The sequence below is a fragment of the Musca domestica genome, unplaced genomic scaffold, assembly GCF_030504385.1.
Source record: "Musca domestica strain aabys unplaced genomic scaffold, Musca_domestica.polishedcontigs.V.1.1 45, whole genome shotgun sequence".
NCBI classification, from domain to species: Eukaryota; Metazoa; Arthropoda; class Insecta; order Diptera; family Muscidae; genus Musca; species Musca domestica.
The window spans coordinates 3,179,742-3,206,798 of record NW_026712335.1 but is presented as its reverse complement, the minus strand read 5'-3'; the positions used below and the strand labels follow the sequence as shown (position 1 = coordinate 3,206,798).

The 27,057-nt window shown below is 35.3% G+C and overlaps 2 protein-coding genes across 2 annotated transcripts in view; one reads left to right on the top strand and one right to left on the bottom strand.

The window, feature by feature from the left end:
* Window positions 1-477: 477 nt before the first annotated feature.
* On the bottom strand, window positions 478-27,057 carry LOC131804478 (vitelline membrane protein Vm26Ab-like). The gene is made up of 3 exons (XM_059127417.1): window positions 27,047-27,057; window positions 21,950-22,106; window positions 478-873 (listed from the first exon to the last, which is right to left on the bottom strand). The coding sequence occupies exons 1-3, from the start codon at window positions 27,055-27,057 to the stop codon at window positions 478-480; spliced, it is 564 nt and encodes a 187-aa protein (XP_058983400.1).
* Window positions 8,329-27,057, top strand: part of LOC131804533 (neurotrophin 1-like) — a 41,953-nt gene continuing 23,224 nt past the window's right edge. Inside the window, exon 1 of the mRNA XM_059127523.1 lies at window positions 8,329-8,695. The gene's annotated coding sequence lies outside the window, so the exon portion shown is untranslated. The remainder of the gene's footprint in view (window positions 8,696-27,057) is intronic.

Below are 27,057 nucleotides of genomic sequence, written 5' to 3'. Positions count from 1 at the left end.
TAATTTTCCCATTATTCCTTTCGAAGGAGGAAAACCTTGAAAATTACATAAAATCTTGAAATTCTGAAAATTTAGATCGATGCATGAGGTTTTGATTAAATTTTTTTGTCAACTTGAAGAAATGGTGCACTTTGAGTGCTAAAAACCCCTAACTCGAATGGTTGGAACAAATCTAAATAAACTCTAGGTTAAAGGTGAAAATTGAAGATATCGGTCCTCTTTTCTGGTAAACTAATTAAAATGATGAAAATCGGTGTAGTCCTTCGCAAACCTACCCCAACACTAGTTCGAAATTTTGAAAAATAATGACTCTCATATTCTGTAAAAATTGATTATCTATCTAAAGTTGATTCCCAACGGACCGCCGTTCTCTCGAATTTTTCCCAGTATTTCCATTAGCACAAAAACAACAAGTAATTTTACTTATAACAATTTAACTTTATTAACAAAAAACAGTTTTTAACAAATTACTTCTATTTAAACACGTTGACGGTAGACACGACGACGCAAAGTCTTGTAACGGTAGCCATCTTCAGCAACTTCGACAGATGGAGCTGGGGCAGAGGCAGCTGGTGGGATGTAAGTGTTGGCGGGGGCAGAAGCAGCTGGAGGAATGTAGGTGTTGACAGGAGCCGATGGAGCAGGGGCGGGAGCTGCTGGTGGAATATAAGTGCTGGCGGGAGCAGAGGCAGCTGGTGGAATGTAGGTGTTTGCAGGAGCGGCGGCTACGGGCACGGAACTGCTGTAACCAGCCTCACCACCAAAATCGCCATGTACTTCGGTGGCAGCTGGAGCATGATAATCGTAGCCACCCAATTCGGAGACATCGGCCAAAACACAGCCCAACAAAGCCAAGGACAAAATGATGAATTTCTAAAAATCAAATCACAAAAATTTACGTTTTTTATAATTTCGAAAAAAAAATGTTTGGCAAACTTTGAAAATATTACCATTTTTGCAAAAGAGTTTAGTTTTTTGTTTTACTTGTTCACTGTAGAACTATGAAACTGTTTGTGATATAGATTCGATATACGATCTCAGGTTTTTATATGTTTAATGTATTCATTTAAAATTCAAAACTTCATCAATGGATTTGTTAATTTTTTAGGAGAATCTTTGACAATTCAATGCAAATTTCTGTGAATGATGAATTGTTTGCAAACTCTTAATTCCATTCACCCCAGAAAACGCTATAGATTTTTTTGTTTGTTTTATTAGTCGCAATAGAAACCGAACAATTATCATATTAAAATATTTGATTTCAAAATGTATTTTCCATACTTCCGAATATTTAATAGCAGAATCGGAACTTCATTAACAATATCCATGTATTGTTTGTATGCACGACGATATCAATAGATATTCTTTGTACTGAATTATAAAGATGAAGCTTTTGTAAGATAATATGATGTAGGGTGCAAACATAAAAGAATGGGCGAAGACAAACCTATAGGATGTAAGTTGTGACCAACTAACATTGGCTTAATAGATATATGGATCATTTATGTTCGAAAAATAAAAAAAATGATTTTAAACAATTTTTCCTACCCTCCATAGCTATAGGAGGGCATATATCATTTGGGGCGGCAAAAATATCAGTATGTCTGGCTGGCGGGTCCAAAGGATAACTTCGTGTACCCCTTCTTCGTGTACCCATGTAAAAATTGTAATATAAAATTTCAAATTTGGCACATCACACAATTTTTGTTAGGCTCAGGTTACGAAGGAAAATGTTCATTATCGGTCCACCCTTCTGATAACGAATCAGCGATTTTCTTAAAACTATGTACTTTTAGTATTATTGTTATGGCGATGATAATAATCTACGTTTTCAAAATAATACTAATCTTATAAATGTCGTAGTCGTTCTTAAACATCGCATATCCCAATTATGTAAAACATTTTGGTCCTCTATGGGATTTTGGCTCCGTAAGATCATTAACAAATTTCTGAATTGCATCATTTTCTGTAAAATAGTTCATGATTTTTAGATGTGGTAGGGCAAGCTTCTGCATCGTTCTATTTTTCAAGGCCCCTTGGAAGTGGTTTAAGAAGGGATATCCTTGAATTTAAATTTTTTCAATAAAAATTTAGATCTAACAAGTGCTCGCTACTTCGTCAGCGGAAAGTCCATGTTAAAATTTTGGATTCCAACAGTTCGTGTTAGGTCTCCACCATAGAATGGAGGATATATGAAATTTGTCATTCCGTTTGTAACACCTCGAAATATACATTATAGACCTCATTATATATATATATATATATATATATATATATATATATATATATATATATATATATATATATATATATATCTATAAAAGAGGAAAATGTTTGTACGTTTGTTTGTTTGTTTGTTTGTTTGTTTGTTTGTAATTTATGGACTCGAAAACTGCTGAATAGATTTTTCTGAAAATTTCCACATATACTGCAACATCGCCTGAAAGTAACATAGGCTATATAAATTTTTGAATTTCCACTTGGAACTGGAGATATAGCATCAGAATCGGAGGTACCTCCCAAAAATTTAGATTTTATATGCACATATCTATTGATCGGTTAAAGATACAGTCTCCAAATTTGGAATGTGTAACGGAATTTGGAACAAAAATAAGTTTGCCAAATTATATTGTAATCGGTTCAGATTTGGATATAGCTCCCATATATATTTTCGACCGATTTCGTTCATTTGATGCCTCAAACACAATATGAATGTTCGATTCCAATGAAATTTGGAATATGTGACGGGATTTGATCCGAAAATAAATTTGTCAAATTATATTGAAATCGGTTCAGATTTGGATATAGCTCCCATATATATTTTCGGCCGATTTCAAGCATTTGATGCACCAAACACGCTATGTATCCCCAATTTCAATAAAATTTGAAACGTGTGATAGATTTTATCTAAAAAAATTTATTTCCCAAATTATATTGAAATCGGTTCAGATTTGGATATAGCTCCCATATACATTTTCGGCCGATTTCATGTGATTGGTGGACCAAACAAGATATGTATGTCCAAATTTAATGAAATTTAAAATAAGTAACGGAATCGGGAGCAAAAATGAATTTTTCAAATTATATTGAAATCGGTTCAGATTTGGATATAGCTCCCATATATATTTTCGACCGATTTCATGTATTTGATGCACCAAACACGCTATGTATCTCTAATTTCAATGAAATTTGAAATGTGTAGCGGAAATTAAAACAAATATACATTTGTCAAATTATATTAAAATCGGTTCAGATTTGGATATAGCTCTCATATATATTTTCGACCGATTTCAAGTATTTTATACACCATACACGATATGTATGTTCGATTTCCAAGAATTTTGGAATATGTAACGGGATTTTGATTAGAAAATAAATTAGTCAAATTATATTAAAATCGGTTCAGATTTGGATATAGCTCCCATATATATTATCCGCCGATTTCACATATTTGATGCACATTTGACAAATTATATTCAAATACGCTCAGATGTGATTATAGCTCCATATATATACTCAGCCGATTTCACATATTTGATGCACCCAAAGCGAGAGAGACAAAATCTGACACCAGCAAAAATTGCACAATTATATTGAAATCAGTTGAGGTTTGGATATAGCTAACATATATATTTCGGCCGATTTCATATATATTATGCACCAAACACGATATATATGACCGATTCCAATGAAATTCAGAATGTGTGGCGGAATTTTGTTATAATAATAAATGTGATAAATTAATTGGAAATTAGTTAAGATTTGGATATAGCTCCCATATATATATTCTCGGCCGATTTCACATATTTGACGCACCAATTTCAATTAAATATGAAAGGTGTAGCGGAGTTTGGTGTAAAAGTAATTTTTTTTAAATTATATTTAAATCGGATCAGATTGGGATATGATTTTAATAAGAACCATTGACCCACAACGCCTTAGGCTAACACTAAAAAACAATACAACCATTTATTTGAAATACGCTTATTACGGCGAAGTATGTTGCTATCTCGAATTCACTACTTGCAATAGAAATGCCACTCTACTTAAAAAAATTGCAGTTTCCTGCACGCTTGGTATTTGCTATGAAATAAATAAATCCAAAGGACAAACCCTTCGTGTATGCATGTCATGTCACTGCTTTTGTAACGATTTTGTTTATTAACGCATTAAATTAGTGCAATATTTTTTTTTAATTTTTAAATTTGTTTTTCTTTATCCAATATATATTCGTAAATAAAATTTTGAATGCATATAAAATCAAAAGGGGTAGCGAAGCGCACCGGGTTCAGCTAGTATATATATATATATATATATATATATATATATATATATATATATATATATATATATATATATATATATATATATATATATATATATATATATATATATATATATATATATATATGTTCTTGATCAGCATAAATCTCTATGTCGATTTAGCGATATCCGTCTGTGGAAATCACTCTAGCTTCCGAACGAAATAAAGTAGGTTGATAAAATATTACTCAAATATGTATTATGTCTGAAGGACTTTTGGTGTTGAAAATGAGTGATGTAGGTCCACGTTTTGGTATAGCCCCCATATAATGGGCCCTCCCTTTTTTCCGCATTTTGGTGATTTAAACGACATTATTCACCGGAAATGTTTCAAATTTGGTAGTTGAAGTTCGTAATGGGTACTTTAGCCTATGACAGAAAATTGTCTGTGCAGGTCCACGTCTTCGTATAGTCCCCATATAACAGTACCTCCCTATATTCGGTATTTGAATGATTTTAGCGATATTATTTACCGGAATTGTTTCAAATTTTGTATTTGAAGTTCATAACGGATGCTATCACAGAAAATGTGCTGTCTGTGCAAGTCCACGTTTTCATAGTCCCCATACTTTCAAAGATTTATATATTATTTAAGTTTTTTCGTTTTCAGAAGGAAATAATAGGAAAATGTTTAACTTTTTCACCAAAAAGTCTTCAAAATCTTCCATTTTGAAGTAAAATAAAAATAGCATTTAAGTAAAACCATCGCAACATGGGCACACACAATTTTTCTGTATAAATTAATTTCAACGTCTCCATATGTAAACCCTAGTAACCAACAATGAAGTTTCAAAATTACAGCTCTATCCCTTAACTTAACACCAAATTTAGTACCACTTAGCATTTTTTTTGTACAACTTAGGATATATTTTCAAACCACCACCAGATACCAACAGAGACATATATATCAAAGTTCGGGATTTCAGCTTTAACCAATCACTCGACAGCAAATTTCATACCACTAAGTACTTTTCGAACAAATGTAGTACACATTCCAAAAGCCACCTCCAAATTATAACCACACACACCAACAGTGACGTAAGTAGAAAATTTCAGGATTTCAGCTCTATTCCTTCAAACAATACTAATAAAGCCACCTCCATATCTGAGTCCTAGATGCCAAATTAGACCTCATTATCAAATTGCTCTATCCTTTCATCCAATACTCAATCTAGTACTACTTAGTACTTTCCGAAAAATTATAGTACACATTTCCAAAACACCGTGAAATCTCAAACACAGGTACAACCAGTAATCTTAACATCAAATTTCAGAATTTTATATCTGTCCAATCATCTGTGCTATTCAAAACCATTCATTCAATTATCGTACCCAATCCTCCATGTGTCCAGGCTACATACAGCATGAGAAAAAAACTGCAACAAAGTCAAACGCCATAATTTTTATTTTTTAAATTTTATTAAATGAAAGCAAAAAATTCAAAAATTCGAATTTATTCACCTTTGGCACGAATTTTGGCCATCAAACGGCCAATGCAACCGTCACACGCTACCCGGCTCTGCGGTATTTTGGTCCATTCCCGGCAAAGCGCTTGCTTGAGGTGATCGACACTTTGGTATTTTTTAGTACCAACCTTGCTTTCCAAAATACTCTAGAAAGAATGGTCCAACGGATTAGTATCCGGAGATTTTTGTGGCCATTGTGCGGTGGAAATGAAGCGAGGAACCTTATTTTTAACCATTTTTGGGTGGCGCGTGCTGAGTGCGATGGTGCTGCGTCCTGTTGGAATGTCCAAGGTCTGCGGCCAAAATGTTTGCGTGCCCAAGGCTTTAATACATCCTACAGAATATTTTCGTGATAATATTCGGCATTTATTCTGATGCCACGGTCGATTAATACGAGCGAAGAGCGACCTTCGGCTGTAATGGAGGACCACACCATCATCATGGCCGGCATTTGAGTTCTGGTGGCCAACCGAAGGTGCACATTTTCAGCTGACCTCTTTGGCAGGTATACACGATCATTTTGTTTGTTTGCTAACTGCTGGACAACGAATGTTTTCTCAGCGGAGAAACCAAAATTCGGCAGTTCACCACTTTCGGCCAAGCGAAGCAACTCTTTAGCTCTTTTGAGTCTATTTTCTTTCCGTAGCGGTGTAAGTTCTTGCACTTTTTGGAATTTCAATGGCATTACCCCGAGCTTATTTTTCAATATTTGCCGAATGGACGCGGGTTTCGATCAAATCGCTTTTTTACTTCACGAACCATTTCTGCTGATGATTCTGTTTTCTTCCGTCCAGTTTATTGACGTCGGGCTACATTACTATTATCACGGAAACGAGTGATGGTACGAGACACAAAGGATGTATTGACTTTTAAATTCCGGAGTACTCTAATGATAGCCACATGTGGTTTTCCAGCCGCATACAAAGAAGTCACACTATCACGCTTGAATTCCATCACGAATAACTTTTTTTCTGTAAAATTCTCACCAAAATGCTTTTGTACGCTTGTAAACAATATAATGAGCTGTCACTGGAATAATTTTAACAGCTGTCGGAAGAGTGTCTTAGAAATGACAGCTATTTGAAGTTGGTTGCAGTTTTTTCATTTCACTTTGTATATAGGGAAGCTATATCCAAATCTGAACCTATCTCAATAAAATTTACTAAAGGTAGAGCTCAGAAAGCTCTAGTCCCCATATGTCGATGTTGCGGAGGACAAAAATAACAAATCAGATCATGGGAGCTATCGCTATATCTGCACCGATTTCGATAAAAATTGGCACACTTATTTTCAAGCCTAATTTGGTCGTTCCATTCCATTTGGACTGATATTACACGTTTGGTGCACAATAAAAGGCAAATCGGACGAAGATGTGTATAGTCCCTAAATATAGCCCCTACATGTTGACAGATTCTCTTCAATTTCAATAGGGTTCGTTCTTGGTTCAAACAAATGATTTGAACAAAATTTCATCTGGATCGGATAAAAATGTGACCTGTACTTTGTTCACAAAAATACATGGACAGACGGACGGACATTCATAAATTGACTCAGAATGTGATTCTATGTAGATCATCAAAATGAACTATCTGGTCTGTCTCGTTTCCTTTTGCCTGTTACAAACAAATGCACAAAGACATAATACCCTGACCACCTTGCGGTGTAGGGTATTAATGTTCACATTTTTATTGGTAGTTTTTATATATGTTTTTTGTGGTCAACTCAGGGGTAAGATTTTTAAGAATTAGGCTGGAGTAGATATCTTAATGGAAAAATGGTGACTCCACAGCCCAGTAACCTTCCATAAAAAAACATAAAATTAATCTTAAAAAGTTTGAAATAAAATCCTTAAGCAGAGAGGAAATATTCGTCATTGTATGGATTTAAGTTAACGCATGAAAAAGAACTATATAGCCGGTCCTTAGGTCATAACCATTGCATAAATATGCAATAGTTCCATTTTTTGTTAGTACTTGTTAGTAAAAAAAGAACAATTTCTGTTTACATTCAATAATATGTCAAACTTCTCATTATCTTTTACGCTCAAGAGAGCTTTTAGATAAACTTGTTCGAGTTCGACTCAATGCTATTCCACTCAAAACATATGTAAACAACTCTTCGGCTTTGCTTTTGGCCAAGACAATAATCAAATTGTTGCCATTGAAAGATCAGTTTGCGGTGAGAGCCAGACTGGCAATGACGTGAATAGCGGTCTACGGTTAACGGAGCATACCAATGCAACACGAACACACACATCTCTATGTGCAGAGAAAGAGGAAACAAAAAGAAAATTTTTAACCATTAATGTTTAATAAGACAGTCGGTGTGAAAACTGAAATAAATAAATGCTATTAAACCAAAACGAAAACAATAAGTAATGAAATAGAAAATAAAAGTAAATAACAGAAACAAAAAAACCAAACGTAACGAAACGAAACATTCAGATATAAAAATAAAAAAGAAAACCATTTCCCAATAATTATAGCTTTCAATCCCTTGGTGAAGTGAAGTAATGCACATAAACATAAAGAAGAAAAATAAAAATATCGAATCAATGGAGAAAAAATATGATTTTGTTAATTAAATCATTAATGCAAATTATAAAGACGATCTCGGCATAAATGTTAACAAAAAACCCCAAAGGCCATAGAAATATTTAAATTGCGTTAAAAGTGAAAATATTTGGAAGAAAGCCAACAAAAAAACACACTCTTCTTTATTTAATCAATACAAAAGAGGAAAAAAATTCACAAGAATCTCCAAGCATACAACTGATTTTGGATTAATACCCTCAATAGTGGACAGAACTGGCAGCCAGGCAGGCGATCAGGCCAAAACAAGAAAACCGTCAGACAGACCCACAAACAAGCAACAGAAGCTCGCTCGGTGGCAGCAACAAAACTAAGGTAACTTTCTACAAAAGAAATGAAGAAGACAGCGACAACAACAATAAACAACGCAAACTAAAATTTTTATATGAATATTTTAAAGTGATTTCCAAGTGTCAATGGTGAAACAAGGCAGACTTATAGAAACACACACACACACACTCGCACATGCACACTCTTGTGGGGCATTTAATAAAACGGCGCTGATAACACAATGTCTCACTTCTGGGGCTATTGTGTTTTTTTATTGGCGTATTGGAAGTATGTGTGGGTTTTGCGTTTTTTTTTGTAAAAATAGAAAATTCTCAATCAGGTCACCTCTTTTTTCAACAATTGATTGTTGGTATGCCAGCACAATAGTTCTTTATGTCGTGTTATTAACCGTTAACGCCAAGTATTGTGACAAAATTTATTCACAATAAATAAACCCATACAACGTGCATAATAGTTGTGTGTGTGTGCGGGGGTATTTTTAGGTTGTCAGTCTCTTTTACTTTCGTTTAGGTAAGTGGTATGACGTTCGTTGCTTAAGTCTTTTGTTTTGCGAAAATGATTTTTTTTCGCGCCAACTGTAGGTCATGTAAAAACCGCTACGGAGAGGGAAAGCTCTATATTATGTAGTTTTTGACCTAAAAATATTTGTAACATTCCGAAATAACGGACCTGGGTCAATGGAGGGTAAATTTATTCCTTCTCTCTTTTTGTAAAATCTCTTAATATTCGTCGCAGATATCATACATTAATGATCGATTTTAAGATTATTAAGCATTTCATTCACATTATTTAACCGAATAGTCCATAGAATTTTGGTTGTCAATATGGGACAAGGCTTTGGCATAATCCCTATCAATCACCCCACAGTAATTCAGATTTTTTTTATTTTACAATATTCGGAATTTTTTAATGGAATTAAGAGATTTGGACCATTTTGTTATCAGGAAATTTCTTAGGCTTCCCGTTTATTAAATATTAAAGCAAACTAGGTCACATTTATTATCCGATTAAGATGAAATTTTCCAAAAACTATTATATATATTTGGTACCAGGTATCAGATACAGCCCAAATTGTATCAAGATCGGTTCAGAATTGGATATAGCTCCCATATATTTCTTCAACCGATTTCGGGTTAATTTTGAACCAAATGGCCAATATCAGTCCAAATTACCTGAATTTTGGCATATCCGACCGTATTCAGTGTAGAAGCAAGTACATCAAATTTGGTAAAAATCGGTTCAGATATAGCTTTAGCTCCCATATATATGTTCCATCCGTATTTAACCCCTTACTCGTTCGGAAATACCTTTGCCAAAATTTTATCGAGATCGGCTAAGATTTGGATTTAGCACCCATATATATCCTTAATCCCTTTTCAGGTTTATTATGCAAATAATGGCTAATATCAGCCCAAAATGGGGTGAATTTCGGGACGTACATTTCCATTTGGTGGAACTAGGCTCTGTTATATCTATTTTTAATGACGAACATAATTTAATGAGAACTACACGAAAACGTGAAAATATTGGGATATAACGTTGTGTGTGAGGATTTTTCTTTCCAATGGAAAAACGGCCGATTTATTCAAAATTGGATGACAGTAAAGTCGGCCGGGCCGAACTTTGATTACCCTCCACCACTTGGAACGACTTTTGCAATTTAAAAAAAAAATATATAATCCGTAAACAATTCTGTTAAAATCTTAAAAAGAAACCAAATGTAGCCGTCACATTCAAATGCGAAACTAAAAAAATCGAATATCGGCAGGTACCGTTATGTTAGGGCTATTCGAAGACGTGTACCTACACAGACAACCTCCTGTCTTAGGCTGTAGTATCCATTACGAACTTTAAATACTAAATTTGAAACAATTCCGGTGAATAATGTCGCTACAATCATCAAAATACCGAATATCGGCAGGTCCCGTTATATGGGGCTATACGAAGACGTGAATCTGCACAGACAATTTTATGTCTTAGGCTGTAGTATCCATTACGAACTTTAAATACTAAATTTGAAACAATTCCGGTGAATAATGTCGCTACAATCATCAAAATACCGAATATCGGGTGTCCCGTTATATGGGGGCTATGTGAAGACGTAAACCTGCACAGACAATCTCCTGTTGTAGGCTGTAGTATCTATTACGAACTTCAAATACAAAATTTGAAACAATTCCGGTGAATAATGTCGCTAAAATCATCAAAATACCGAACATCGGGAGGCGGCTATACGATGACGTGGACCTGCACAGAAAATCTCTTGTCATATGCTGTATCATCTTTTACGAACATGAAATACCAAATTTAAAAGAATTCCTATGAATAATGTCGCTAAAATCAACAAAGTAGCAAGTATCGGGAGGACCGTTATATGGGGGCTATACCAAAACGTTGACCTACATGACCCACTTTCAATACCAAAAGTCTGGACAAAATTGGACAAAATTCGAAATTTAACAAGTAAACAAAAGCTATGGTAGTTCTGCAGATCTGAAATCATTTTAATAAGAATGAGCATTACCCTATGAAACATCCCATAAAAAAATCCAATGTTCCTGGAAGTGTGATATCATTTCAATGACACACTCTTTTAAAAAGTCGAGCCGGGGTGTTGCATATATCGCATCGGCGAAATTGCATTAAATTTGGCAGTATTAATCTTAAACTGCTGCCAAGTAGGTTGCCTTAAAATCCTTAAAATTGGTCATTCTGAATAATAAATATTTTTGCTAGATAGTGGTTTTCACCGGCTACGAACGCTAAATACCCAATGTGACTTGAATCTCCAAAATACGAATAATTTAAGAATGTCGTCCTATGGAACTAGCTTTCTCTAGAGCCTTGATGTACATAAGCCTATATTTACAAGGATGTGCTTCGACAATTCGGATTTCAAAATGTCAAATTGGTACCAATCGTCCGAAAGTTATAATCAGCAGCCTAAATATCTCAAATCGGACCCTATCTCAATATGTAACCAAATTGCAGTCAATTCTTTGCAAAATCGAAGCTTATACTTTTTAACTAAGAATTTAATTTAATATTATTGTTTATGGACCCCTGTTCTGGTCTTTAATTATTGTCCTTTTGCTAGCACCTTTGACATTTTAACGACATCAATAACTATTTCGCTGTCAATCGGACATACATCGTTGTGCAAAGAAAATATCGTTACCCACAAATCAAATTAAGAATAAATAGATGAATTTTATGTTAAGAAAACTCTTATTTTATTTTTCCGCTTTATTTACACCTAACATCACCATAACTGGACATAATTATGGGATTTGGTATAATCCGAGTATAATGACTGTTTTGCAATTATGGACAATAATCGGGGCTGTTGGTACGATTGTAATGTCTGGCGAAGCATAATATTTTTCCGTGAATAGGACTAAGTTAGATAGTTGAGCCTCTTCCTGGGCTTTTACTACATAGGTACAACCGCCTTAAAAATGACCAAATTCATCCTAAAAACGGGTCAGTAAATGCTCTCCTTAATTTTTAATTTATTTTTGCAATTATTTCCTCATTTTATTGCACTCAAAAGTTGAAAGTGAAATGTTGTTACAATTTCTAATTTTCTCTAATTTCAATAAAATCAACCAGTTTTCATTAGTACAGTTTACTTTGTTGAAATGGAAAATGCATTTCACCCAACTGCATTTCTGGTTCTATACCGATCCAGTTTGTGACAAGGATTCCAAAATGGAATGCTAAGAAGTTGAATGCAGCTTCGTTGATGCGACTTGTCACCAAAAGCACTTAGAAAAAAAAAAAAAAAATAACATTGTTGACTGGTATTGGTGACTGCCTATTTCCTCGACATTTGGATGTACGTTGCGGGACAAGGTGAATTGCACATAAATATTTTTTAAAATCCTGTAAAAATTTAGGAAATATTTGTGTTGCGTCGCACGGCGATTTTTAATTGGATAATTTTTATTTTAATACATACAATAGCGTTTATGCCAGGAGATTTTTGTACATCTTATTCAAATTCAAACTTTGGATGACTTAAACTTTTATTGCATGAAAAAGCAAAGAGTCAATTTTTCGCATAAATACATCTCTTGCAGCTCGTAGACGTGTTACTTGCCGCTCATAGACAAGGGTTCTTAGGACTATTTTTTTTAAAAAAGTCCATCATTTTAATAATTTTTATATCTACACTACACAGTGGTAAGGGTATTATGTTTTTGTGCAATTGTTTGTAACATAGAGAAGGGAGCGAGATAGACCCATATAGTCGATCTGTGCATGTCAGTCCGTCTGTTCATATATTTTTGTGAACAAAATGCAGGTCGCATTTATTATCCGATTGAGATGAAATTTTCCATATTCATCTAAGTTTTCTGGCTAAAAGAAATATTAGTTGTAAAGAATCGCTGACTTATTTCTCAAGTTACGACAGAAAAAAAAAAAAATTAAAATTGTGGGTGAGATACCAGAAGGGATTTGCAGATATATATCATCTTCACAACCGATCTAGTGTCAGCAAAAATGTTTGTATGTGTAAAATTTGAAGAGAATCGGATAGTTCTTTCGCTTTCTTTGGTGCGTTTTCATTTCAAATCTTGAAGAAATGGTCCGATCTCTACCAACTTTATAACAGATTTTGTGTTGAAGGTAATATTGAGATATACCAAGTCTAGAATGGAATCGGATGTTGATTTTGATTTTTATGAGCTTATGTATATTTAAAAATTATGAGTCTTTGTGGGGGAGGTACCAGAAAGAGAGGACCGACATACCCCATCTTTATAATAGATCTTGTGTTAGCAAAAATGTTTGTATGGGTGAAATATTAAGAGAACCTGATGCTTATTTCGGATTTTAAAAACGTTGTCGTTATTAAAAACTTTGACGATTTCTGATGGAGTTACCAGAAGGAATAATCCGATCTCTACCGTTTTTATAACAGATCCTGTGTTGATAGAAATATTGAGATGTGCCAAGTCTAAATGGAATCGGATATTAATTTCCCGTTTTATGAGCTTAACGGATATTCAAAATTTCGACCTTTTGTTGGGGAGGTATCAGAAGGAGTGGACCGATATTTTCCATCTTAACACCAGATCTTAAGTTTATAAAAATATTGGGATTTGTGAAATTTTAAGACAATCGGGCTTTTATATCACATTTTACGAGAGTTGTAATTATTCAAAATTTTAACCCTTTTGGGGGGAGGTATTGGGTACATTTTCGCACTTGATCTAGCACTGGCAAAGTTGAAGCAAAATCGAATTATCGCTTCTCTTTCTGTGCAGAAAATATATTTTTTGGAAATTTCGTCCTTTTGTGGGGGAGGTACCAGAAGGAGGAGGCACTTCATGGAGTGGACCAATATTATATATTTTTTCACCTGACCTAGCACTGATGCAAATATTAGGATTTGTAAAGTTGAAGCAAAATCGGATAATCGTTTCTCTTTCTGTGCAGAAAATATATTTTTTGGAAATTTTGACCTTTTGTGGGGGAGGTACCAGAAGGAGTGGACCGATATATTCCATCCTAACACCAGACCATGGGATATGAGAATTTGAAGACAATCGGACACTTACATCACATTTTATAAGCGTTGTAATTATGCAAAATTTTGACCCTTTTGGGGGGAGGTTCTTGGGTACATTTTCGCACCTGATATGGGACTGACGCAAATATTAGGATTTGCAAAGTTGGAGCAAAATCGGATAATCGTTTCTCTTTCTGTGCCTAAAATATATTTTTTGGAAATTTAGACATTTTGTGGGGGAGGTACCAGAAAGAGTGGACCGAAATTTCCCATCTCCGAAGTCGATCTGAATTTAATAATAATATTACGATGTACAGAGTTTGAACCAAATCCAGATTTTATCCAAAGAGACCTAGGGTGAAATGATATATAACCTCGCTAGCCATGTGGCTAAGGCTATAAAAATACTTAAAAAGTCCAACATTTTTCTTCTGGAGAATCATGTAATAAATATATTGAGATGTAAGAAATTTGAAGACAATCGGACACTTAGGTCACATTTATAATCGTTGTAATTATTCAAAGTTTTGACCCTTTTGGGGGGAGGTACTTGGGTACATTTTCGCACCTGATCTAGCACTGACGCAAATGTTAGGATTTGCAAAGTTTGAGCAAAATCGGATTATCGTTTCTCTTTCTGTGCAGAAAACATTTTTTTTTTTTGAAAAAAAAAAAAAAAAAAATATTTTTGGGGAAGGTACCACAATGTGTGGACCGATATTTTCCATCTCCGAAATCGATCTGAATTTAATATTAATATTACGATGTTCAAAGTTTGAACCAAATCGGATAATCGCTAGATCGAACCAAATGCCCTGGAACGGATTTTATCCAAAGAGACCTAGGGTGAAATGATATTTACCCTCACTAGCCATGTGGCTAAGGCTATAAAAATACCTAAAAAGTCCAACATTTTTGTTCTGGAGAACCATGTAAAATATTCAAAAAATTTCTCTATTTTCCACAAATTATAGTTATTCTCCATGCATCCTTCTATTATGCGATAGTCAGCTTCATATTGAAATATCCTCACCCCTAAATATTTGCAGAATTTAGACCATAATCTTAAAATTTGTTTGTGTAAACTTACTTTATAACCAAAAACCAACATTTTCATCGTTCTTTTTATGGAATGAAGAACATATTCGCTCTACATCTGATGTCATGGTTTCAAAACATAAATACATTAAGTACACAAATAACAAACTATATTATTATATACTTAAATAACTGATTCATTATGGCGATAAAAAAGCAAACAAAAGCATTAGAAAATTAAAAACCGTTTAAAGACCCCCTCCATAAATGTGCAAGGCTAGACATGGCACCTGGCGCAGAACGACAAAGATTTGCAATCTCTGAAGTATCACCAAAAGAAGATCGACATTGTTGGTTTCGTTGTTTGGTTGCATGGTTGGTTAACTCATTTTGCAACAACCACCAAGAAGAAGAAGAAAAACTAAAACAAAAGCAAAACAAGGAACATAATGCCACATTTCGTAGCAAAAAAAAACATGCCAAAGACATTGGCACTTTTCAAAGATCGACCAACAATAGCGCAACGAAACTAGCGATCAAACATACCGGTATAACAGCAAACTAACCGAGTAACCTAATAAAAATCCAACAACAACAACAAAACAAAACACATAAGAGCTCTAAAAAAGCCTGATTTGATTTTCAGTTATTGAAACGTTTTTTGATTTCTATGAAAAAATTTCCTTACAAAAGCATTAAAAAAATGCTGGCATTTTTGTGATTTTAATTTATGATTTTTTTGCTTTTTGTTATTGTCGATTTTACTTTTCTGCTTGATTTTCTTTCGTCGTCTTCTTTTACTTTTCGTCTGATTTTCGAGGCGGAAGCATATTAGCGACTTAATTAATATGCAAATAACATGCAAAGGAATTCATCGAGACCGATCGCATGATGTCCGTCAACTAAGAAATTGCCAGCTATGCTATTGCCCTCCAAGTAAAGCGGCGTTTACCTTCCGGTATTGAGTTTTGGGATAGTGCAAAAAAAAAATAAGTAATTGCAGTTTAATTGATATTTGCCGGCAAAGAAAATGGCCATGGAAATAATTTAAAAAAAAAAAAACTATTTATGAAATTTGGTAACACTCACTTTGAGGAATATCAAATAAATGTTTTTGAAAACATCTGTAATTCACCAACACCTGTGTTCGTTACTTGTTATACCCTCCACCATGGGTAGGAGGGTATATTAACTTTGTCATTCCGTTTGTAACACCTCTAAATATTCGTCGTAGACCCCATAAAGTATATATATTCATAATCAGCATAAAATTCTAAGACGATTTAGCGATGTCCGTCTGTCTGTCTGTCTGTCTGTCCGTCTGTCTGTCTGTCCGTCTGTCTGTCTGTTGAAATCACGATAGAGCACACATTATTTGACGTAGACCTTTGAAATTTGGCACAAGTGTGTGTATTGTCCCTAGGATGGTTGGTATTGAAAATGAGATATATCGGTCCACGTTCTGGTATAGTCCCCATATAACGGTACCTCCCGATATTCGGTATTTTGATGATTTATGCCACATTTTTTCACGGATATATCTGAAAATTGGTATTTGTAGGTCATGACGGGTTCCTGAGCGTGTGGCAAAACATTGCATGTATAGGTCCACGTTTTGGTATAGCCCCCATGTAACGGTACCTACCGATATTCGGTATTTTGATGATTTATGCCACATTTTTTCACGGATTTGTCTGAAAATTGGTATTTGTAGGTCACGACGGGTCCCTGAGCGTGTGGCAAAACATTGCATGTATAGGTCCACGTTTTGGTATAGCCCCCATATAATGGTACCTACCGATATTCGGTATTTTGATGATTTATGCCATATTTTTTCACTGATTTGTGTAAAAGTTGGTATTTGTGGGTCATAATGGGTCCTAGGTCGTGTGGCGAAACATTGTAATTATAGGTGCACGTGTTGGTGTAGCCCCCTTTTTAACGGTACCTCCCGATATTCGCATTTTAATGTTTTTTGCCACATTTTTTCTAATGTTCTTTTACCCTAGGGTGGAGGGTATTAAAAGTTTGGCCCGGCCGAACTTAATGTTTTTTTACTTGTTTTCAATTTGTTTTGTCCATCCCTAGAGATTATCACCAATTGTGTATGGCCATGAGCTTGACGTTTTTTTGTGAAAGTTTTCATTTGGAATTTTTACGTTTGAATATTTGTCTTGTGTTGCGTCACTTGGTTGAGGTTAAAGCATGCTTAATTTGTTAATTATCGCTGTTGGCAAGAATGCAGCTGTAGGTTTATGGCTAAATGTTGGGAACATTTGCAAATACACTACCAGTTAGAAAAGGACAACTGGTGGTCGGGTTGACTTTATCATACCCTACACCACTATGCGTATTTAGCGGAGCTATCCCTTAAAAGAATACGTTTATATTGTAAATTGGTGGGAGGAAAATAATTCCAAATTTAAACGAATGCCTATTTAGGCTTTAAATGTGTGGTCGTACACAAGTTCTCGTACCAACAGTTACTGATATGTCTTAGACAATAGTTAAATATAAAATCGGATGAAACATATATATACACACCTGGCTGGCTTAACCCTACACAGAAATTGACTGTATAATTCAAAATATTAACTAATTGAAACAAGTAAGAAAGCTTTAAGTCCGGCAAGGCCGATCTTCGAATATCATCCACCATTTGGAACAATTTTGGCAATATGAAAAAATAAAATACGTTGAGAATTCTGTTAATTAGGGTCTATACGACGACGTGGTCCTGCATAGGCAATTATTGTCATAAACCATTACAATATTCAAATGCGAAACTTGAATAAAAAATGTTCGGTGAATATTGTAGCTGAAATCATCATAATTCCGAGTATAGGGAGGTACCGTTATATTAGGGCTATACGAAGGCGTGGACCTCCACGGAAAATTTCATGTCATAGGCTGTAGTATTCTTTACGAACTTCAAAAACCAAATTTGAAACAATTCCGGTGAATAATGCCAGTAAAATAATCAAATACCGTATATCGGTGGGTACGGGACTATACGAAGACGTGGACCTGCACAAACAATTTTCTGTCATTACGAACTTCAAATACCAAATTTGAAACATTTTCAGTGAATAATGTCGTTTAAATCACAAAAATATATGCTATACCAAAACGTGGACCTATATCACCCACTTTCAATACCAAAAGTCCTGCAGACTTCATTTCGTTCGGAAGCTAGAGTAATTTCCACAGACGGACATACGGATAGACGACGGACATCGCTAAATCGACATAACATTTTATTTATTTTAGTCTAAAATATATATTTCGAGGCGTTACAAACGGAATGACAAACTTAATATACCCTCCATATATATCGGAGCCGACCAAATGGAAACGTAAATCCTGAAATCCACTCCATTTGGGCTGCTATTGGCCATTATTTGCATAATAAACCTGAAATTGGATTAAGGATATATATGGGAGCAATATCCAAATCTTAGCCGATCTCGATAAAATTTGGCAAAGGTATTTTCGAGCTCTATAGGATATCTTGCACCAAATATCATTGTTGTCGAATGTATATTACGAATGTGAGGGACTTAAAAGCCAAATCGGGTTAAACATATATATGGTAGCTAAAACTATATCTTAACCGATTTTTACCAAATACGATGCATTCCCTTCTAGATTGAATTCAGTCGGATGTGCCAAAATTCAGATCATTTGGACTGATATTAGCCATTTGGTGCACAATTAACTCGAAATCGGGTGGAGATATATTAAATGGAGCTATATCCAAATCTGAACCGATCTTGATAAAACTTGACAGTGATATTTCTTGGCTGTATCTGATACCAAATATCTTTGCTGTGGAGTGCATATTACAAATGTGAGGGACTCAAACTCCAAATCAGATGAAAAATATATATGGGAGCTATAGCTATATCTAAACCTATTTTCTCCAATTTTCATGTACTTGCTTCTAGACTGAATTCGGTTGGATGTGCCAAAGGTCAGTTCATTTGGACTAATATTAGTCATTTTGTGCAAAATTAATCCAAAATCGGTTGTGAGCTATATCTAAATTTAAACAGACCAACCAATTCCAATAGGGTTCGTCCTTGGGGCAAACAAAAGTTGTTTGGAAAATTTCTTCTCAATCGGATAATAAATGCGACCTGCATTCGGTTCTTAAAAATATATGGGCAGAGGGGCGGACAGAAAGACTTACATGTATAAATCTACTCAGGAATTGATTCTATGAATATCCTCAAAAATAACTATGGGTCTATCTCGCTTCTATCTCCATGTTACAAACAAATGCACAAGGACATAAAACCCTTATCACTATGTGGTGTAGGGTATGAAAAGCCGATGCAACCAAAACGAGTCGCTGTTTGATGAAGATTTTTGTCCAGAGGCATAATAGGACCATTATGAAACGAATGAATGCTAAACGAATTTTTGTTCACAAAACTTGAAGAGTAGGATATTGCCAACATTTGGTTTTAACAGGATTGAGAAAAGTGAACCGGATGCTTATTTCGGATTTTATAATAGTTTTGGTTATTTGAAACTTTGACCCCTTGTGGGGGAGGTTCTCTACCATCTTTACAGCAGATCGTGTATTGATAGAAATATTGAGATGTACGAAGTCTAAATGTCAAAATGTTGATCCTATGTGGGGGAGGTACCAGAAGGAGTGGATCGATTGCATCTTCACACCGGAACTAGGGTTAATAAAAATAATGCGATATGTGTAATTTGATATAGATAATCGGATTCTTACATCATATTTTATAAAAGTTATAATTATTCAAAACTTACACTCATTGTGGTGGAGGTACTTGATGAAGTGGACCGATATTGCATTTTCTCTCCTGTCCTAGCACTGATACAAATATTAGGATTTGCAAAATCGAATTAGCCTTCCTCTTTCTAAATCATTTTCTTTGAAAATGTTGACATTTTGTGGATGAGGTGCCAGAAGTAGTGGGTCCATATTGCCCATATCCGAACTAAATCTAAGTTTGACAGTAATATTACGATGTACCAATTTTGTATGAAATCGGATGCTTCCTTCGATAGTTAAAGTGCGCACCATAGATACAAATAGACAGACAGACGGACGGATTCGAAATGTCCTGAATAGCATTTGGCCAAAGGGGCCTAAGGTCTAAAATCATATCAAATGATATATACCCTCTGTAGCCATATGGTTGAGGTTTTTAAGTTTTAAAGATGGAGGGTGAAAAAGGGTGTTAATAAGATTTATCGGGGGAGATAATAATATATATGGGCTGAAAAAGGAATCTTCTCGGTATTTTTCTGAAAAGAGAAACACTTAAAAGTTGTCAAAAGTTTTACTCAACAAAATTTTGAATTTGACTAAAATACAATACCGAAGGAAAAAAACAACAGATTTTAGGTTTTTGACTGTCAAAAAGTTGTAAATTATTGCGCCCCATGTTAGTGTTTTCCTGTCTGACTTAAGTCAAGGTAATTCATTTGTGATCTAGCTAAAATAATGAACCAAAATTGGAATAAGTCTTTTGTTCATTTACGAAAAAGCAACCCGTAGACTTAAGCGTGGGCAAAATTCTTCTTAACCTTAAAAAATGAAACCTTTATCGATTATCGTCACGTCTACATTTTCCAAAATTTCGGTCTTGTTTTTCTTTTTTTTGACTCCTAAGTTTTAAAATGTTAACGATCGATTTACATATAATGAATTAAATTCTGAACCAATTTGCGTTGATGATATGTCGGAAATCGAGTTAACGTTGGGAATAGATTGGATGTACATTTCCCTTTCTTCCCAAAACGATTATTGATTTAAGAACAACTATACAAATATAACTTTCCCTGAGTAATATTTTTTTAGTTTGAGCTGCAGATGTTTTCAACAATCGTGATTTTGAATTTGCATCTTTGCTGTCAACACCTGTCAAATGCCTGTCATAATTGAGGCATTATTTTTAAAATCAAAATAAAATTTTGGCAGATGTTCCAAAATGCTATTTAAATACAACAACATATTACTTTCTCAGCCCTGTTACTAATGTAGCAGTGAAAGGATAATCACGACCGATTGTTTTTTTTTTTTTTTTTTTAATGCCAACAAATGGTATTTTACAATCTAAGCTTAGAACAAAAATAACGTTCAAAAAGACTTGATACCTTCTCCTTCTCTCTCTCTCTCGCTCTCTCTCTCCGATTTAAATAAGGAAAGACTTGCAAACTTTCATATTTCAACATTCCCCCCATAACAAGTTGCATAAATACATCAATTCCATCTGTCACTGTCCGCATCCTTGCGTGTGCTGACCCACCATATCTCGCGCTATTTGTAGAAAAATACAATATTTACGAAATAATAATAACAATAATATTTGGTGATAGTAATAAATTGCATTTTTCGAACATCGGTGTTGTGGAGTGACAACCAAAATAACTCGTTTCTTCGGCCATATTTGGAATTGTCGAATTGTCACATCAGGGATTTTTGTTCGCAAATTTATATAAAATGACAAAAATTACCAACTGAAGAAGAGACATATTTTTTTTGGCTAATGCCTTTTGTTGCATGCAGCTGTTTAGTAACCAGCGTTAATGTCAATGGCTTTTGCGATTCAAGGAAAGTGAATTCCTTGGCCATGCAAAAAGGCTGATGTTGCAGCAGGCTTCTGCCGGTGGTGATGCTTTGACTGGGATGCTATAACATCTGTTGTTAAAATTGCACCGCCATACATACAACATACCACAGGAGCATCGCTGGCTTCAACAGCACCAGTACCACCACTACCACCAACACATAAGTGACCACCAGTTGCCTCTTCATTGACTGCTAATCGCAAATGATATTTCAAAACGTGACCTACGAAAACAAAAGTGAAACTGATGCATGAGGCTTGGAAACTATGAGCAAAAGTCGGAGGAATCTAATAACAATGAATATGGATATATGGATGCGCTTTAGTTCGATGTTAATTCAGTGAATGAATAAATCCTGCCCATGTTTAACATTGAAATTCGTGAGACAATATTTGTTTGGTGTTTTTTTTCTCTGTTTTGTTTTTGAGGTTTTTCTGATGGTTGAGTTTGGTAGTGCGCTTCCTCCACCATGCAGCCAGCCAGCCTTTACGCTACCATGGCCTTTTGAACCGTTAGATTGATACCGAAGACCCACCTTAGTTAGGGCACAGTGGTTGGGACTAGCTTTAACATATATTGAAATACAAACTAGTAAAGAAAGTCTTAAAGTCGGGCGGGGCCGACTTTATGATATCCTACACCACTTTGCATATTTAGTAGAGCTTCAGATAACAAATAAAAGTTTTAATGGGGGATTTGAATTAAATCATATCAACTATGATTATAGTAATAATTAAAAGTCCAAAGGAACTAATATATGGGAGGAATATCCTCCTCTGAATCGATTTCTACTAAATTTCTCGAGGCATTTGCGTCTTTTCAATTCGGGCTTGTATTATCCACTTTGTGCATAATTAACTTAAAATCGGATAGATATATATAAGAGCTATATCTAAATCTGAACCGATCTCGATGAAATTTGGCAAAAACATTTCTTTACTACGGAATCCATATTTTGGCCATGTAGGGCAAATTCAACAAATCTGATGAACAATATGTATGGGAGTTATAGCTATATCTGAACCGATTTCCACCAAATTTGACATACTGGTTTCTAGACTCAATTTGTTCGTAAGTACCAAACTCCATTCCATTTGGGCTAATATTACACGTTTGCTGCACAATAAAAGACAAATCGGACGAAGATATATATGGGAGCTATATCTAAATATTAACCGATCTCGATAAAATTTAGCAAGGGTATTTCTGAGTTATATTTGATATATTGCCCCAAATATCGTTGTTACAGAGTGTAGGATAAAAATAACAAATCGGATGAACAATATATATGGGAGCTATAGCTATATCTGAACCGATTAAATTTGGCATATTTGTTTTCAGATCCAATCTGGTCGTACGTGCAAAATTCCATACTAATTGGGCTGATATTACAAGTTTGGTGCATAATATAAGAGAAATTGGACGAAAATATATGTGGGAGCTATACCTAAATTTTGACCAATTATCTTCAATTTCAACAGGGTTCGTCCTTGTGTCAAACAAATTATTTGTGCAAAATTTCATCTTAATCGGGCAATAAATGTGACCTGTACTTTGTCTACAAAAATACATGGACAGATCGACGAACAGACAGACGGACGAACGGACGGACGGAATTGAAAAAAAAATCTTCAAATCCAAATCATACTGGCTTCTAGGCTGAATTCGGTGTATTGTGGCAAAATCCATCCTATTTGGGCTGATATTACATTTGTGTGTACCATCAAATTCAAATCGGACGAAAATATATGTGGGAGCTATATCTGCATTTGGTCCAAGCTGCAAAATTGAATCTTGTGCGGACAATATATCCGTCATGTACTTTGCTTACAAAAATGCATGGAAATCGACTCAGGATGTGTTTCTATGGCAGGCCAAGGTATATAGATGCACTTTTTTATACCCTCCACTAAAGTATGAAGGGTATATGAAGTTATACATCTTAAACCCCAAAAAATATATATATCCTTGATAGGCATAAAATTCAATGTCGGTTTAGCGATGTCCGTCCGTCTGTTTATCTATCCGCCTGTGGAAATAAATCTAGCTTCCGATCGAAATGAAATGAGATTGATTAAATTTTACTCAGATATTTGTTTGTTCTGCTTTCAGTATTGATAATGGGATATGTACAGGGTGAGAAAAAAACTGCAACAAAGTCAAACGCCATAATTTTTACATATTTTTTTAAATTTATATTGAATGAAAGCCAAAATGTTGGATGTGACATCAAATTTTAGAATAAGTTTAGATTTGTTCGAATTGGTCACCTTTGGCACGAATTATGGCCTTCAAACGACCAATGAGGCCGTCACACGCTGCCTGCGGTATTTTGGCCAATTCCCGGCTAAGCACTTGCTTGAGGTGGTCGAAACTTTGGTATTTTTTAGTGCCAACCTTGCTTTCCAAAATACTCCAGACACAATGGTTCAACGGATTGGTATCCGGAGATTTTGGTGGCCATTGTGAGCTGGAAATGAAGCGAGGAACCTCATTTTGTAACCGTTCTTTGGTGGCCGAGTGCGATGGTGCTGAGTTCTGTTGGAATGTCCAAGGTACTGTTGGAATGTTCCAAGCCCAAATGTTTGCGTGCCCAAGGCTTTAATACACCCTCCAGAATATTTTGCTGATAATATTCAGCATTTATTCTGTCGATTAATACAAGAGGAGAGCGCATATCGGCTGTTACGGCGCCCCACACCATCACCATGGCCGGCGCTTGAGTTCTGGTGGTCAACCGAAGGTGCACATTTACAGCTGACCTTTTTGGCAAGTAAGCTGGGCAACTGCTGAATGTTTTCTCATTGGAGAAAACCAATTTCGGCAGCTCACCACTTTCGGCCAAGCGAAGCAACTCTCTCTTGAGTCTGTTTTCTTTCTGATGCGGTTTACGTTCTTGCTTTTTTTGGAATGTCAATGGCTTTACCCCGAGCTCATTTTTCAATATTTGTCGAATGGAATATTGCCATATGATCAGTTCACAAGCAATTCTTCGGCCCTTGCAGCGCGGTTTTCGACTAATTCGCTTTTTTACATTTCGAACCATTTCTGCTGATGTTGCTGTATTCTTCCATCCACTTCCTCGACGTCGAGCTATGCTATCATATATATTCGATTAATTTTATTGAAAAATTGTGTTCAGCGATACGTAAATAAGCAGAATTGTCGATATTGGAGTGAATATCAGACAAAAGCTACCAATGCACTCAGCGAAAGTCACATGTTGTTGCAGTCTATGGGCTGCTGGAATCATTGGACCGTACTTCTTCATGGATTCGCTACGTAATTGTGTGAAAGCGCGGACTTATTGAGAGGCGAGTTTGGTGAAGATTATATTTCATATTAAGGATAGGTCATTTGGCCGATTAGATAGCTTAAAACCTTTTATTTTGTGGGGCTTTAAGCTTCTGTCTATAGCGAATTGGTGGGCTTCTTCCCAGTCCATTTTAATATATATTTGTGATTTGATCGGGATTAAAAATATACGCTATTCAGTGGTAATTTTTTTATACCCTCCATCATAGTATGGAGGGTATATTAAGTATGCCATTCAGTTTGTAACACCTCGAAATATACATTTTAGACCCCACAAAGTATATATTCTTGATCAGCATAAAATTCGATGTCGATTTAGCGATGTCCATTCGTCTGTCCGTCTATCCGTCTGTGGAACTCACTCTAGCTTCCGAACGAATTGAAGTAGATTGATAAAATTTTACTTAAATGTATATTATGTCTGCAGGACTTTTGGTAATGAAAATGGGCCATGTAGGTCCACGTTTTGATATAGCCCCCATATAACGGTACCTCCCGATATTTTGTATTTTGATGATTTTTGCGACAATATTAATCGGAATTATTTCAAATTTGGTATTTGAAGTTCGAAATGCATGCTTCAGCCTATGAGAGAAAATTGTCTGCGCAGGTCCACGTCTTCGTATGACCCCCATATAACGGTACCTTCGGATATTCGGTTCTTTGTTGATTTTATCGACATTATTTGCCGGAATTGTTTCAAAATTGGTATTTGCAGTTCGAAATGCATGCTACAGCCTAAGAGAGAAAATTGTCTGTGAAGGTCCACGTCTTCGTATAGCCCCCACACAACGGCACCTTCCGATATTCGGTATTTTGATGATTTGAGCAATATTATTCACCGATTTTGTTTGTTAGGTTTCGCATTTGAATATTGTAATGGCTTATGACAAAAGTTACCTATGCAGGTCCATGTCGTCGTATAGACCCTAATGTAACAGCTACGATCGGTATTTTTAAGATTTTAACAGAATTTTTAACGGATTTTATTGTTTTTGAGAATTGCCAAATTCGTTCCAAATGGTGGAGGGTATTCCAAGTTCGGCCTGGCCGGACTTACAGCTTTTGTACTTGTTTTTTTTTTTTTACATTTTTATTTTACCCGCTAAATATTATCCGATGACCATCCAAATTAGCAGGCTTCTGCCCAGCCCTAAGCTATATCTCCATGGTAAATTTCGATTGGTCTATAATTGTGGCCTGTAGAGCAACAGCAAAATCAAGATTTTTTTCTGTTTTTGGTCCATTTCATCTCGATCATCTCGATGAATAATCGACTTTTATTCTGATCCTATTGCCACCTTCATTTCCAATCTCGTGAGGATCGAGCCATAATTGCGACCTTTAGCTTCATTACAAATTAACATGGTCAGACGGACGGAAAAACATAGGTAGATCGACTCAGCTCGGCGAGTAAGGAATAGTTTTTCTATATCGTGGATCAATATTTCGAGGTGTTACATAATTTTTGGCCGAACCAAACTTATAATACCTCCAACACATTGTAGGGTATAAAAACAACGACATTGTTCAGGACATTAACATTTCTTTAATACACTGTGCCACATATCTCAAACCACCAGCACTGAATGAAAACAAAGAAATCGGTTAACCTTTTGCAGCTACCCTGGTGGCTGGATGCCTTCTATCCTTTGAGATGTGCAATAGATGTTGGCTGATGTTGCCATTCGAACTGCAAAACACAACACAATGGAGGGTTTTTTGTTTTCTTTTCTTCTTCTTCTTTCGATTTGCAATGACACAGCCTACTACCATCATCGTCATCATTATTGCCGTTGATATGATCAAATTTTATTTATTTTATAAGAAACAAAAATGTTTTGAAGTCAAATTCCGTTTGGCAATGATACCCCGGCTGCGAAACTTACCTTAGAGACAT

What these genes read in the sequence shown, in the direction of transcription:
- LOC131804478 (XM_059127417.1), bottom strand. An exon ending in AAGCCAGCGATGCTCCTGTG is followed by an intron (nt 874 to 21,949) that starts GTATGTTGTATG and finishes TTTGATTTTTAG; the next exon opens with AAATTCATCATTTTGTCCTT.